The following is a 15,558-nucleotide window of genomic DNA, read 5'->3' on the forward strand; positions in this document are numbered from 1 at the left end:
GAGATAAGATGGAATTAAGGATAGTTAGTGTCGCGGGCCAAGCAAGGATCCTTCATGCTCAGGAAAAAAAAAGAAAAAGAAAAAAGCACGACCAAATTTTGGTGATAACCAGTTTATCGCCAGAGCGCCAGCCCTCCAAGGCTCCACCTCTAGCCCTTCTAGCCACACCGACTCGCTGGTAGAGAAGAACCATAGAGTAACGGAAGTGACCCGTCTCTTCCACTACCGGTTTAACGCTGGTCGAACCTTCTGGGGATTTGTCTGGCGCAGAGCATTGTGGGATTGCTGGGCGGCCCCGACACAGAGCTGGGGAGAGGAGCAGCGGGCCACAGAAGCAGCTTCCAAGATGATGGTGAGTAGTATCGCCCGTATCCTTCGCCATCCGCCGTCTCCAGCGGCCATCTGGCCGGGAGCCGGCGCCGCCTGGCTGGCACCCGACCCGTAGGGCTCTCCTCTGCCTACTGACCCTGTCCTCCCCCGACCTCCTGTCCAGGGGCGACCCCGGCCCGCCGTGGCCTGCCCGGGCCCACACACAGAGCAAGGGCCCTTGGCGAGTATTATGTGTTCTGGAGGGGAGGCTGAGGTCGCGCCGGGTGGGGACTACAAGTCCCAGGGTGCTTCAGGGCAGCGGACCCGCGTCGGGGACCCCGCTTTTGGAGCCACCCCACAATCGTGACCTGTGTTCAGCTATTACGGATTGAACCTACCTAAGCAGTCGGTGGCCAGATCTGGAAGCCTCGGCTGCCGTAGGAAAGGCGGGTGTGAAGAAGTGTGCTTCCTAGAATGGGCAGCGCTCAGGGTCTCAACTGTGGCCTTGTTGATGCATAAATGGCCACAGACCTCTCTGCTCACACATTCACTCGTGCACTCATTAAACACGTGTTCAGTGCCCAGTGAATGCACGCCGCTGGTTGTTGCGGTGCAAGCTCCTCAGCCCGGAGAATGGGCGGGGCAGATGGCAAGACTGCATCCGAGGTAGAAAGATCCCGCCTCTAACGCCGACCCTGTCTGCGCCTCCGGGTTTGACATTAGCCCAGAGTTCTCTAGTTGGCCACGTAACTAGGGGTCTCTTTTTCTTAGATGAAAGGTGTTGATAAGCCCTGGGCTCCACACATGGCACCCCTTTCCCTTCATTGTTGCAGGTACTTTTCACCGGTTCTAACCCTCGGGGGTACTACCTCTTGAATCGCTGTTGAACAGGGCCAGCTTTTAACTACGGCAGTGTTTTTCTTTTGTTTCTTTGGGTGTTTTTATTTTGTTTTTCAATTATAGTTTACATTCAGTATTATTTTGTATTTGTTCCAGATGTACTGCATAGGGGTTAGACAATCATATACTTCACAAAGCGTTCCTGATAGTTCCGTTACCCACCTCACACGAAGGAGGTGTTTGAGGCAAAGCCATGACTGAGAGGCTGCTTTCTATGCACTTGGCAGTTCACTCATTTTGGCCTATCCATCGGAGTCAGTTCTCTGGTTTTTTCCCCTGCTTCCTGCACCATCTCCCTGTCCTGTTAGGTGTCAAACTGACACCTAGGAGGTGTTCGTTCTGCTACCAAATGCCCTCTGAATCCAGCTTGTACCCAAGCTAGAAGGAACCTGGTGTTATGCTGTACCCCTATCCCTTTCATACCTCTAGTACTGCCCCTTTTCAGTCCCTCTTCAGCATTACCAGGTCCTGAAGGCATCTTCATCTTCTGTGCAGAGGCAGCATAGGAGGGCACTGGAGAGTAAGGGCTGGAGCCATGCTGAAGGCCTAGGTTTGTGACTCAGCTCTGCCGCTTACTAAGTGTGGGACTTTGATTTTGAGCATGGTATTACATTTCTGGCCCTTGGTCTGTTAGAGGGGGTTAAATTAACTAATACAAAGTGTCCAGCATGTAGTAAGCACTCAGCAAATGTTAGCTATTCTGCTAGGTGGTTGCTTGCTTGCTTTTCCCTGTAATCCATCTTCCTGCCAAGGCAACCATGAGTTGGATCAAAACCAAGTATTGCCTAGTTTTGTTTTTTTTTAATATATTTTATTGATTTCTTACAGAGAGGAAGGGAGAGAGATAGAGAGTTAGAAACATCGATGAGAGAGAAACACCAATCAGCTGCCTCCTGCACACCCCCCACTGGGGATGTGCCCGCAACCAAGGTACATGCCCTTGACCGGAATCGAACCTGGGATCTTTCAGTCCACATGCCGACGCTCTATCCACTGAGCCAAACCAGTCACAGCAAAGTTTTGTCTAGTTTTAAAAACCTTCACCAAGGGGCTCCAGACCACCACAGTGGGTTTTTCTGTTTCCCTGCTATATTGGCTGCTTATGTGAATATAAAACTTCTGTCATCAAAAATCCTCCTTGCTGTCATCGAATTAGTCCTTAATATCCTTGAAGCCTTCTGTGCTTGGGAGGTGAAAGGGTCCCCTGAAACCTCAGCTCTGTGATTTGGGTATATCTTGGATAGAAAGTATTATCCTTGCCTTTGGTGTTGAGCACTATAAGCTTTGGAATATAAATGCCTGTTGTGGTTTTGTAGAACATCACGCTTAATAATTTTTCAGAAGGATGAACAGGAAGATCATTGAGCTGAAATTACCAAGCCTTTCATGATTACCTTGGCAGATGACTGGATTCAGCAATTGTTTCTCTACTTGAATAAAAATGAGTAAGATTGCCGGGACCGGTTTGGCTCAGTGGATAGAGCGTCAGCCTGCGGACTGAAAGGTCCCGGGTTCGATTCCGGTCAAGGGCATGTACCTTGGTTGCGGGCACACCCCCAGTAGGGGGTGTGCAAGAGGCAGCTGATCGATGATTCTCTCTCATCGATGTTTCTAACTCTCTGTCCCTCTCAATTCCTCTCTGTGTAAAATCAATAAAAAATATATTTAAAAAAATGAGTAAGATTAATAAAAAGTAACTTGGGGAGGGCAGCCCTCGCCAAGTGGCTCAGTTAATTGGAGTGTTGTCCTGTACACCAAAAGGTTGTGGGCTGGATCCCCAGTAAGTGCACATACAGGAGACAACCCATTGTTTCTCTCTCTTTCTAAAAATCAGTAAGCCTGGCCATGGCCAGTGTGGCTCAGTGGTTGAGTGTCCACCTATGATATCAGGAAGTCACAGTTCAGTCCCTGTCAGGGCACATGCCATGCAGGAGGCAGCCAATCAATGATTCTCACCATTGATTTTTCTCTTTTCTCCTCCCTTCCTCTCTGAAATCAATAAGAAATATATATATATATATTAAAAAATAAAAATCAATAAAACATATCCTCAGGTAAGGATTAAAAAATAATAAATTACTGTAAGAAAACTTGTGTCTTTCCAAAGAAATAATGTATTTTTGAGATGAAATATCTTATTTTAAAAAGTAACTTGGGGACAGAGCAGGGCTTTCCATAGCAGTGCCTGCCCCTGGGGAAATGATAGAAGGGAACCCATCATCTTGACCTGGATTGGCTCAGTCTAACTCTGTTACCTTTCCCTCCCATAGGACCTCTACCCGGCCTGTCATTTCTCTAGGGCAGTGTTTTTCAACCTTTTTTGGGCAAAGGCACACTTGTTTCATGAAAAAAATCACGAGGCACACCACCATTAGAAAATGTTAAAAAATTTAACTCTGTGCCTATATTGACTATATATAAAGTAATTCTCTTGAATAGGAATCAAATAAACACAAAGAAAGTATTTTATAATTACTTTATTATGAAATATTAAGTAAACAAAATAGTGAAAAATTATAAAATTCTTGTCTTGTCTGCACCTACAGCACACCAGGCAACATGTGCCGCGGAACAGTGGTTGAAAAACGCTGCTCTAGGGGCTGCAAAACATAGGGAAATTGGGGACAATATGGTCAGCTACTTCCCAGCCCTTCTAGCTTTGTATTAAGAATTCTCAGCAAATGTAATGTTGTACTGCCAATTCTTTCCCAAAAATAAGAAGCCAGTGTATCTTACTTCATCGCATATTTCAAGCACTCTTAAGTGTGTGTGTGTGTGTGTGTATATTTTTTTTTTTAACGGTTGAATTTTCAGCACCAAAAGCTGCTGAATATCATCCCATATGTGGCCAAACCTAGACACTCTACAGATTGAGATTATTATAGCTCTTACTTTCAGAAGCTCATACTTGAAGAAAGGATGGCAGTGTAAAAGCTGCGCATAAGAGGAAATAAAGACAGAGTTATGGGCTCCCCTGTTGAGGATTCCCATTAGTTGTTGAGAAAACTTCCTGGAAGAATTGGGCCGTGAAGAATTCCTGGCCTGATGTTAAGAAAGTAGTATTGGTAGAAGTGGCAGGTGGCTCTTGTAGATGGGAGGTGGAGGTGAGAAAAGGTCCACAAAAGTGTTGGATAAGTTAACCTGTTGGGGGCATAGAAGAATCTATTGAAGGGAATATGAAGGGAGTTGAGACTCAAGTTGGTTTTTTATTTAAAGTTCCGACTTCACCTGAGGCAGAGAAAATTTGAGGCTGCATGGGAATGGTTAGCCGGGACTGGCAAAAGGTGGGGTCTTTCAGGAGACACTTCTTTCCTTCCAGAAGGTGCAAGGGTCCAAAAGAATGTTGAGTATAGAGAAACCATTTCTTGAGGTGAGACTTGGGACACTACCAAGAAAAGGAAGGAATTTTCCCTCCAGCCTATGCCTGGTTCCAGGTGTAAGGGGTTATCTAATAAGCATTATTTTAAAAAATAATAATAATAATGTGTGATAAACTCATTAGAAAAAAGAAACAGAACAGCAAATACATAACCCAAGGTGTCAAAACCCTCTTTACTAACACTCTTTCTCATTAGAGTTTGTTGGGCATCTTTCCAGCTCCTTTATGCACTTGCATTTTATATCTTGCCTCTTAACTATTTTCTAAAAAAAAATGTAAATCAGGTTATGCAAGTCTTCCCAGGGCTCCCCTTTGTAGGAATAAAATGTAAGCTCCTTAACACAGTCTACAAGTGAGTGTGGGTATGTTTCCTCCTGCCTCGTCAGCCTTATTCACTGCTCTCCCGCTGCACTGGTCAAAGGAATTGCACTTTTTAAGCAGATGTCCTGTTACTATGATGATGTCATCCTCATGGGTCACTAGACTTTGTGGTGTGTGAAGTCCTGACTCCTTATTGTTATGGGGAGACAGTCCTGTGCTTTCTTTCCTATGCCTCCTCCCTCCTCAGACACCTGCAGTACCCCTTGGGGTGGACGTGGGCAAAAGCTTTCAAACTTTATATTGCACTCCATAATAAATAAATTTTAAAGTATAGCCTAATAGCACACATACAACTAAGGTTTTGAACAGTATTTACCCTTAATATATTGTTTCAACCAAACACACAATTAGTCACAGTCACTGGGAAGACTAGGCCTGGTTCATGAACTCATCGTTATATGTCAAGCTTGGATGCAGGGACAAGGAACTCTGGTTTGCTAAGCTGAGAAATTCCTGTCTGTGCTAATGATCATTGGCGCAGAGGTATTTAAGGAAGCCCTTTAAAATAAGCATCCCTGTCTTCCAGAGTTTCTAAAGCAGGTCTGCAAATTAAACCTCTAGAGTTAGAGAGTGTTTTGGAGGCCATTGCAAAATAGAAAAACTTCTTGGGGGAATCTGATTGGAGATGAGTCACAGGAAGCTTTATGGAGCCAGCGTGAGAAATGGAAATGCTGCTGTGTGAATTAGATTTGTTGTCATTTTGGGAGACAGAACAAAGGTGCTGTTTGCTTCTCTGCCTCTGCTTTCCTATACACCAGCTAAACATTGGTAAAGCCGCCTGCCTGGGCATCTCCAGGACAATGCCTGAAGCTATTGACACCTTGCGTTTGCATCAGCGCCCCATCCACCTCTCCAGGATTAAGCTGTAATGCAGATAAGTGGATGTGTTGCTGGAGGGTGAATTCAGAGCGTGGCCTGCTGCTTCCTCCTGTGCCGTGCCCTAATTCTTCAGAACAGAATGGGGTCAGGAGTTGAAAAGGCTACGCTCATTTAGCTGGGCACTGGAGAATACATCTCTATCTAATACATCTCTATCCTTTTAAACAAAATCTGTTCTTCTCAAGCCATTCTAGCACACCTACCAGGTGTGCTGCGGTCTTGGCCATGTCTCTGGAGATAGAGGCTGTTTAAGGAGTAGATGTGGACAGTGGGGAAATGTGATTTTCAAAGATATTTCCGTCATGGGGGAGATGGGAGCATTCTCCCTCCCCCTTCTCTCCTTATGGCGCCTTGTAAGAGGTGATTTTTAAAAGCAGTCCATTGCTCTTTCTTTTCTAGCCCACACCGGTTATCCTGCTGAAAGAGGGGACTGATAGCTCCCAAGGCATCCCCCAGCTTGTAAGTAACATCAGTGCCTGCCAGGTGATTGCTGAAGCCATAAGGACCACCCTGGGCCCCCGTGGCATGGACAAGCTCCTTGTGGACGGCCGGGGTAAGTGCGGGGCTCCTCAAGGCAGTGTGCGGGACCAGGCTTCTGGGGAGCAGGGGTTGGCGTCAGAAAACTTATTGCTCCAGATCTTGGGGGGTGCTCACTGTGAGGGGCTTCACTTCATACACAGTCCTGACTGCTGCGCCCTGTGGGGACATATGGGAGAAGCTGGGCTCACGAGGCTGTTGCCTTGTAGAGAGATACAACCTAGAAACATGTGATCCCTCCCATTGATCATGCTGCCAAGACGAGGAGCAAGTTCCCTTTTATGTTTTAGTGCATTAATTGACATGTGCAGTACCAGGGTATTAACTTTGTTAAGATCTAAATGATTACTCGTTGTCACTTAAAAAACATTTTCTGCATCCACTTGAGGTGTGCTAAATGCTGCTCAAAGAAAAGTAGGGGCTCAAAGTCTTAGGAAAATTGCCATGGAGGAAAGTTGAGCAGATTAGTGATTTAGGTGGCCCTTTGTGCACAGAACTCTCTCTAAAAAGATCAGCTTATCCCACCATGGTGCCCTCTGCCCCATCCCAATAAAGGGTGCGTGGACTCCAAGTCCAACTAGAAGATGTTTTAAGAAAGGGTCTTTGAATTTTTACTTTGTGTGTTCCTTTTAAGGAAAAGCCACAATTTCTAATGATGGGGCCACAATTCTGAAACTCCTTGACGTTGTCCATCCTGCAGCAAAGACTTTAGTGGACATTGCCAAATCCCAAGATGCTGAGGTAAGAAAATCGAACAGATGTGTTTAAATGGAGGTGGAAACACATGCCAGCTTGCTCCTTCACTCTTCTCTCTCTAAATGTTTTTTATTTTATATCTAAATTATAATTTCAAAAGTAATACATTCTTATAAAGATACTTAGGAGTTAATAATCTTATAAGATTTGTACTGTCCCACCGCTTGTAGCTGAGAATAGAAGTTGCTAGGTAAATAATTTAACCTTATAAAATAGGACTGGAAACTCTTAAGGTTTCTTACCCCTCCCCCCTTTTTTTTATGGTAATAAAATATACCTAACAAAATTCACCATTTTAACAGAAACCATTTCTAATACTGGAGTCTTGATAATAGATGTTGAAAGACAGGTTTGTATTGTTCTGAAGTTATGTGAAAGGGTTTATTATTATTAGGACCCAGCAGCCTATAAAACAGTATGGCTTTTCTGAAATTAAAGTGAGAAGAGTCTGAATTTGACCTGTTAATGTCTTCAGCAAATAAATATCTTCTGGCCAAGAACTTGGCAGCTTAAACCCTTTGCCGTAGTGACCCTTCCCCCTTGAGAATTATTTACATTACACAATAGACATAAATGAGTTGCACATAAAATTCTTCTAAATCAGAGGTTAGCCAGTTTGCTTGTGAGCTCTTATTCTCCCTCATTAAAAATAGGGTTTAGATGTCATCATAGAAAATGTCCTGTGAGAAAGATTAGCAGACTAGAAGTCTGCTTATTCCAAATAGCGTTTCACATATAAAGGGCTTTGGCTGGTCCTAGAAGGTTTGTTTTAGTGGGATTTGGCTGAAAAGTATCTTTCTTATAAACTCCTGTAGTACTTTGTACTCCTTAAAGAATATATATCTCTTGCCAATTGCTATCATGGCTATTTGTGACATGTAAGCATTGTTATTACAAGCATAACTGGGACTGTCTTACTTATTATAGTGCCTTTATGTAATAAATAAATTAACAGGTAATTTGCATATATATGATTTTCTATCCCAAGGAAATTGAATTGTCCAAGTCTTCTTTGGGGAATGGGCCTGGCTGGGGGGATTAATTTTGTAGCTAAGGACCATTTGATGGGATGGACACCTAACTGCCATCATCTTCTGTTTATTACAAACACCTATGCTTCCATATTAAAGCTCCATGCCCATTTAAACAGTGCCCAGTTTCAGTGGGTAGATTGCCTGAAAATGGAGTTGGGGCTTTATAAACCCAGAGCATGAGAAAAAGTGAATTTCCTGTCATCCTCTTCCAGGTCGGTGATGGCACCACCTCAGTGACCCTGCTGGCTGCAGAGTTTCTGAAGCAGGTGAAACCCTATGTGGAGGAAGGCTTGCACCCACAGATCATCATCCGAGCTTTCCGAACTGCCACCCAGTTGGTATGAGAGTACTGGCTAACTTGGCCTTGTGCCTGAGCACCTTCAAATTTCTCTGAGGATAATACCTTTACTGGGTGTAGAGAAGGCTGGGAAGAGTTCCTTGGAAATGTTCTGGATTCTCCATAGGAACCTCAGTCCTACCTTTCAGTAGCTATTTGATTAGATACTTGCTGGAGTGTGGTGTAGCTATGTTACAGCCTCCAGTAAGTCAGAGCTATTTTTGTTTTTGTCGAGTACTTTTTGGCACATCCTGAGATATATGTATATATTACATTATGTAGCATCTAATTAATACATAAAGTGCTAAAATTTTGTGGGTGTTTTTCACGAGCCAGAAGGTTTGGCTTGATCTAGTGTCATAGCTTGTTTTCACTCGTTTGTGTTAGTGTGTTACCTGCATATCCAGAACTAAATCCTGGGCGTGTTCTTAGGATTCTTCAGCACTGTAGCTAGTCTATATTTCAGGCTATGGGAGTTTTCTAAACTACAGAGACTTACATTTTCTAACGACATAAAAATGTTTCAACTGTAGACTAGAAATGCTTAAGATTTGGGAGTAAACCGATTAGAGGCTGGCGTCCTCTCTCCAGTATGTAGCATGAGAGGCTCACTCAGCTTCTGTTCTTGGCAGGCAGTTAACAAGATCAAAGAGATTGCCGTGACTGTGAAGAAGGCCGACAAATTGTAAGTTTGTGGTGGGACTTGACTTTCTGTGGCCAAATGAGATGCAGAAGCATGTTGTGATCCCTATGTGGGCCCCGGGGCTGTTTGGCTTTTGCAAGACCCTGGCTGTGCCCCAGCCCACATTGCTCAACAGAGGCTGGTAGACTCTAGTGTAAAAGCTGTCACACAGGTGGTGGTTGACTGCAGTCACCGTTCGTCACTGATTATATGGCCCAAAGACACAGAAGAAGTCGGTGATGGCTGATTTTAGTTGCAACCACCTCCACATTGCACTAGAATCAGACAAGGGAGGCTTTCGAGGCCTGACGCAGGCCCCACCCTTACGTCCCAGGGAGCAGAGGAAGCTGCTGGAGAAGTGTGCCGTGACTGCTCTGAGCTCCAAGTTGATCTCCCAGCAGAAAACCTTCTTCTCGCGGATGGTGGTGGATGCGGTAATGATGCTGGATGATTTGCTGCAGCTTAAAATGATTGGAATCAAGAAGGTGCAAGGTGGAGCCCTAGAGGTAAGCCTGCCGTGGCCTCCAGGAGGCTCCTGCTTTCACATTGACCCGTCAGACAGTTTCGCAAAGGAGGAGAGCACAGAGGCAGGTTTGGGCTGTATTCTGCACACTGCCACGACAGGCTGTGACTATAGATATATTCTGTAACCTCTCTGGACCTATATTTACTTGTCAGCAGAATGTAGATTGAATTGAGTTTCCAAATTTCAGTGTTGATGTGGGGGAGGGAGTAGGGCTATCTGTGACCCTCTCAATGAATGAATTTGAGCAGTACTTTGTAGTTCATTCTTTTCCAAGTGATAGAGCTGAGAGAGTGGAAGGAAGGGATAAGGGGGAGAGAGAGGGGAAGAAACATTGATGTGAAAGAGACATCAATTGCTTGCCTCCCGTTTGACTAATTTGTGCTGTCATCTTGATTCAGCTCAGGTCTCATCCCCTTTAGGAGGCTGTGGATTTGATTGACACCGCAATCTGTTCACTGATAGGCGACAGTATTGTAAGTCAACATTATAGGTTAGCACAGACTTGGTCATTTAGTAGAAAAAAGAAAGAAAAAGATGTGAGATGTGAATCTTTATGCAGGCGTCTTCAAACTACGGCCCGCGGGCCACATGCGGCCCGCAGAGGAGTCTGATCCGGCCCGCCAGGTTTTTTGGGCAGTGAGCGCAGCTGAGGTGTTACAGTAGGAATTAGTAGTTCATATAGTCCGGCCCTCCAGCTCTCTGAGGGACCGTGATCTGGCCCCCACTTTAAAAAGTTTGAGGACCCCTGCTTTATAGTGTTGATTCAATCCCAGGTGTAACATGCTTCTTATGCCCTGATAGTAATTTCAACCCCCAGGAAGCTCTGTTATTGAAAAGGGATAGAAAAATCCTTCATTTTGAAGGGTTGAGATGCAGGAAGCTACAGTGATGGCCTGGGAACTGTGCAGGAAATTTCTGACCCTCATGATCTTTTGACTTCATCTCCTATAGCGGATGAGAGTGTGTGAGGGCTGTGTGTGTGTGTGTGTGTGTGTGTGTGTGGTATAGGTAGGAAGGGGTGGGTGTAGGTGTGTGCAGTAGGAGAGGACCAGGGGGTTGGCAGTTGGGATTGAAGGGGAAGAAGGTATTGGGCAGCCTGTATCTTATTCGTAAATGCCTGGCTCCTTTCCTGGCATATAGGTAAATGCTTTAAGCACTATACCTTGGCACTTGCTTTGAAGGCCAGTCTTAGAAGACAGCCTGAACAGGCCTTTACCATGCTTAGTTTCTTATTTTCCTTGTATTGACAGGACAACCAAAATGTTTTGTATTTTCCCAGCTTCTGTGGCAATGGAAAGGTTTTGTTACAACAGTGAAATAAAGCCATGGTTAACTCAGGTTCACAGGAATGGGCATGGCGTAGTCCAACACACCAGCAGGTTGATTTCATTTCATTCAGGTGCTGAGCTTTTGAACTGTTTGTTGTTGTTTTTATTAGGAGTCCCAGCTGGTGGCTGGTGTTGCATTCAAGAAGACTTTCTCTTATGCTGGGTTTGAAATGCAACCGAAAAGGTACCATACCCCAAAGATTGCCCTTTTAAATGTGGAGCTGGAACTGAAAGCTGAGAAAGATAATGCTGAAGTCAGAGTCCACACCGTTAAGGTAGGCCCGCCGCCTGGCAGCGGGATAGAAACGGGCAGTGTCTGGGCCAAAGCCTCAGCTCTTGTGGTTGTCGGTTTGTCAAGCTCCTGTGGATCCCTTTATCCTCCTGCCACCTTAAATATTGGTGTCTGAATGCTGGGTGACTGGACTGGAGGTGCTTTGAAAAGGACAGACCGGTTGAAATATTATCCTCTGGTCCCCCAGAAGGGGCTGGCAGGGCGCTCTAACTAAGCAGTGAGCCTAGTATTTTGATTCCTTTGGTTTGGGCAGAAGTGGGCTCCCCCTTTAGACTGGGTCTCACGCTGCAGGTCGGTGTGCTCCCATCATTGATATAACCACGCTGTCTCTGCAGTAGCATTGTTACCCACTGTAAGCAGGTGCCCTTGGGAATGTGTCCCCAGCACAGAATGGCCTTTGGGGGAGGGGTCTCATCCTGGGGAACTCCATGGGTGAGTGCACTAGCCTCTCTCTCACACCTCGGCAGTGCCAGCTCTGGAGTAGCTTCTAGTCCTGGGGTTACTTTCTGCTTTTGTGTTTGAAAGTTTTAGGTTCCCTCAGTTACCTTACAGGGTCCTTGTTTACTTGGACTGTGGAGAAGCTATTCCGTTTATCCCTGTTAATTCCCAAATAGCATACTTTTATCATGGGAGATGCATTTTAGCCCACTTTATATGCTAACCTCTGCTCCAAAGCATCCTCATCCTTTCCTGGCTCTCTTCAGGATTATCAGGCAATTGTCGATGCTGAGTGGGACATTCTGTATGACAAGTTAGAGAAGATCCATCAATCCGGAGCCAAAGTCGTCTTGTCCAAACTCCCTATTGGGGATGTGGCCACCCAGTACTTTGCCGACAGGGACATGTTCTGCGCTGGCCGAGTGCCAGAGGAGGATCTGAAGAGGACCATGATGGTAACCCAATGTTCACTGGCTGCTTTGTGGCCTGGAGGGGTTTTCATTTACCTCTGGTGGGCAGGTGTGCAGTTAGCTTGGTGTGTCAACCCAGGCCTGTCTTAACTCTTTTTGCCTTAGAGCACTTCATTGCCAGAGTGCATGTGCTCAGGTATAAGTTACTTAACCACAATAAGTCAGGAAATCTGATTTGTTAGGGAACCCAGCAGTAATGCTGTGATTAGCTGAGCACACTCAAATATTGGTGCTTCCAGCCAGGTTTCCTTCCTTCTCCAGTGTCTCACCAACGCCGCCTTAAGTTGAAAGCACCAGTCCTCACTTCACTGCTGGGCCCAAAGCATCCTAGTTTGGGGAGGGCTCTCAAGTGAGCCAAAGGGTCCCCATCTCCTTTTAACTAGGCTGTTTGCCCTTAGTTCTTTCAGAGGGGTGAGGGTCATCAAGGTCAAGGGTGAGGCGGGTTATCCAGTGCAGAGGGCTGTGGGCAAGTGGCAGAGTCCAGCATGGGAACTGGCTTGGAGACTAGGCGGCAGGAAGTCTGGTGTGAGCCTTCACTCCTGGATGATCTTGCCTTCTGTGCTCCTCAGGCCTGTGGAGGCTCCATCCAGACAAGTGTGAATGCTCTGACCCCAGATGTTCTGGGCCACTGCCAGGTCTTTGAAGAAACTCAGATTGGAGGCGAGAGGTAAGCATCTTGGCAGAGCCACGAGACTTGCCTGAGTCTGGCTTCCTGCCATCCTTTGGGTGTGGTAAACAGCATGTGCTACTCTCTTTGGGTCTTACCTTTTGGAGAGGGAAGATTACATTGGGTCTAAAGTTTGACTTCATAATCTTTTATGTCCATTGGTATAGCCCAGACCTTGCTGAGACGGTGTCTTTTAAAGGTGGGATTGGGGAAGCTTAGTGAGAAACAGAACACAGTGGGCTGGCAGCAGACAGGAGCTCACATGTATATGCGATTTGGTCCTGTGTGTAGGTACAATTTCTTCACTGGCTGCCCCAAAGCTAAGACTTGCACCATCATCCTCCGCGGTGGCGCTGAGCAGTTTATGGAGGAGACAGAGCGGTCCCTGCACGACGCCATCATGATTGTTAGGAGGGCCATCAAGGTACTGGCTGGTGGCTTCCTGTCTGCACAGCCCGTTCTCCCTCCCAAGCCAGTGAGACCCTGGATTTGTGTGGTGATCCCTTGTCTGTGTGGAACTCAGGCCCTGACTTGCCTCACACATTATAGAGAAATAGGCTCAGTCTCTCAAAATAGGGCATGCTGCCTTAAAGGCTGACTTGTTCTTTTTTTTTTTTTTTTTTTTTTTTATATATATATATATTTTATTGATTTTGTACAGAGAGGAAGGGAGAGAGATAGTTAGAAACATCGATGAGAGAGAGTCATCGATCAGTTGCCTCTTGCACACCCCCTACTGGGGATATGCCCGCAACCAAGGTACATGCCCTTGACCGGAATCACACCCAGGTCCCTTCAGTCCCCAAGCCGACGCTTTATCCATTGAGCTAAACCGGTCTCGGCAAGGCTGACTTGTTCTTGTGAGAAAACTGGGGCTGAGGCATTCGGCCATTCTAGGGATTGTACCAGTGTCCTCAAGCTAGTAGTTGGTACAATACCATCTTGGAGATGGTCAGAAACGATCTGGTTAATGGTGGGATGTGCTGGACAAAGGCCATGTTTAGGCTCCCTGGGGCTTGGGATGAGGGAAATAACGAGGGACCACTCTCTGGGCTGGGGACCTGTTGGCTGAGTGGCCCACCTCTCTGTGGTTGGAGCTTGGACCAGGGGGACCACTTGTACTGAAATATGGGTCTGGTCTCGACAGAACGATTCCGTGGTGGCTGGTGGCGGGGCCATTGAAATGGAGCTCTCCAAGTACCTGCGCGACTACTCCAGGACCATTCCTGGGAAGCAGCAGCTGCTGATTGGAGCATACGCCAAGGCCTTGGAAATCATTCCGCGCCAGCTGTGTGACAATGCTGGCTTTGATGCCACCAACATCCTCAACAAGCTGCGGGCTCGGCATGCCCAGGTGGGTGCTTCCCCTCTTGGGGTGCAGGCGTTTGGACGGATGGGCTAGATTCTGTGTAGGCTTGAATCATTCAAACTCTGTGCAGCCCAGGAGACGGTGCTGAAACTAAACTCAGTACCAACCAACTGCGCTTCCTCTGAGGGCAGAGGCGAAGCCACAGTGCTGGACCGGACGTCCCAGGCTTCTTGGTGCTTCTACCAGAGTGTGGTCACCCCTCCGGGGGCGAAGAGAGGTGCCCTGTGGCCCTGCCCGAAGCACACTCTGGGGAAGCACTCAGCCCTGCTGACACTCAGCCCAGCCATGGCTCTGCCACCTCTCCGAGAACTTCGTTTCTTCATTTGTTAGTTAGCAGATATTTTAAGTGCTCAGCACTCTGGCAGCAGCAATACTCAGTGAGCAACCTTCTGTCTGACTTGACACTTTACCTCTGTGCCTCAGTTCCTCACCCAGTGGGGACTGATGGAAATAGTGCAGTGATACAGTGAGACAAGGGATTGAAAGGGTTCCTCTTGAGAACCATGCATCCTCAGGTGGCCTGAGGTGGGGCCTCCCCAAAACAGGGAAATACCTAGGAGAGGGCCAGAGCTCTTGTGCTCAGCATGCCCAAGGTTTGCATGGGTGGTTGGCTGGGGCAGGGGTGGGAAAGGTAGACTTCCAGGTTCCTGTTGTGATGCCAAAGGCCGATGCCTTCTTCCTCGGGAAGTGCCACCAAGGTCAGAGAGGCAGGGTTCCTAACTTTTGGAGGGAGGGGATGCCACAAGAAATTTCATAGCAGTTCCACGTACCTCCCCTCTTTTCCCGATCTTTCAGGGGGGCATGTGGTACGGGGTAGACATCAACAACGAGGACATTGCTGACAACTTCAAGGCCTTCGTGTGGGAGCCGGCTATGGTGCGGATCAATGCCCTGACTGCAGCCTCGGAGGCTGCGTGCCTTATTGTGTCTGTAGATGAAACCATCAAGAACCCTCGCTCGACCGTGGATGCACCCCCAGCTGCTGGCCGGGGCCGAGGTCGTGGCCGTCTCCATTGAGAGGCCTCGCACCCCCCACCCTTCACCCACCCCCATCACCTAACTGGCTGGCAGGCCGGCTGCAGGGCCAGCTTATTCTCCCTGTTTGGTCTTGGCTAATTGGTATGAGAACGGGGTAGGGAGGAATTGGCCCACCCTGTTCTAACTGGTGGCTATTTAAATAAACTTCCAGTTCACTTTGGAAATTACTTGGGGACAGAAGTTTTACTCATATATGTGTTCACTGCAGCTTGGATTTTAATTTTGTATGTACTCGC

At 46.8% G+C, this 15,558-nt stretch overlaps 1 protein-coding gene across 1 annotated transcript; it reads left to right on the top strand.

Annotated features, from left to right (window-relative positions):
• The first annotated feature begins 197 nt into the window (after positions 1-197).
• CCT7 (chaperonin containing TCP1 subunit 7) lies at positions 198-15,482 on the top strand. The gene is made up of 12 exons (XM_036435720.2): positions 198-352; positions 6,248-6,401; positions 7,020-7,126; positions 8,388-8,513; positions 9,145-9,197; positions 9,529-9,700; positions 11,159-11,323; positions 12,045-12,233; positions 12,818-12,915; positions 13,207-13,339; positions 14,063-14,269; positions 15,080-15,482. The coding sequence occupies exons 1-12, from the start codon at positions 347-349 to the stop codon at positions 15,299-15,301; spliced, it is 1,632 nt and encodes a 543-aa protein (XP_036291613.1). The 5' UTR covers positions 198-346; the 3' UTR covers positions 15,302-15,482.
• The last annotated feature ends 76 nt before the right edge of the window (positions 15,483-15,558 follow it).

The sequence above is a fragment of the Pipistrellus kuhlii genome, unplaced genomic scaffold, assembly GCF_014108245.1.
Source record: "Pipistrellus kuhlii isolate mPipKuh1 unplaced genomic scaffold, mPipKuh1.p scaffold_m20_p_13, whole genome shotgun sequence".
NCBI lineage: Eukaryota > Metazoa > Chordata > Mammalia > Chiroptera > Vespertilionidae > Pipistrellus > Pipistrellus kuhlii.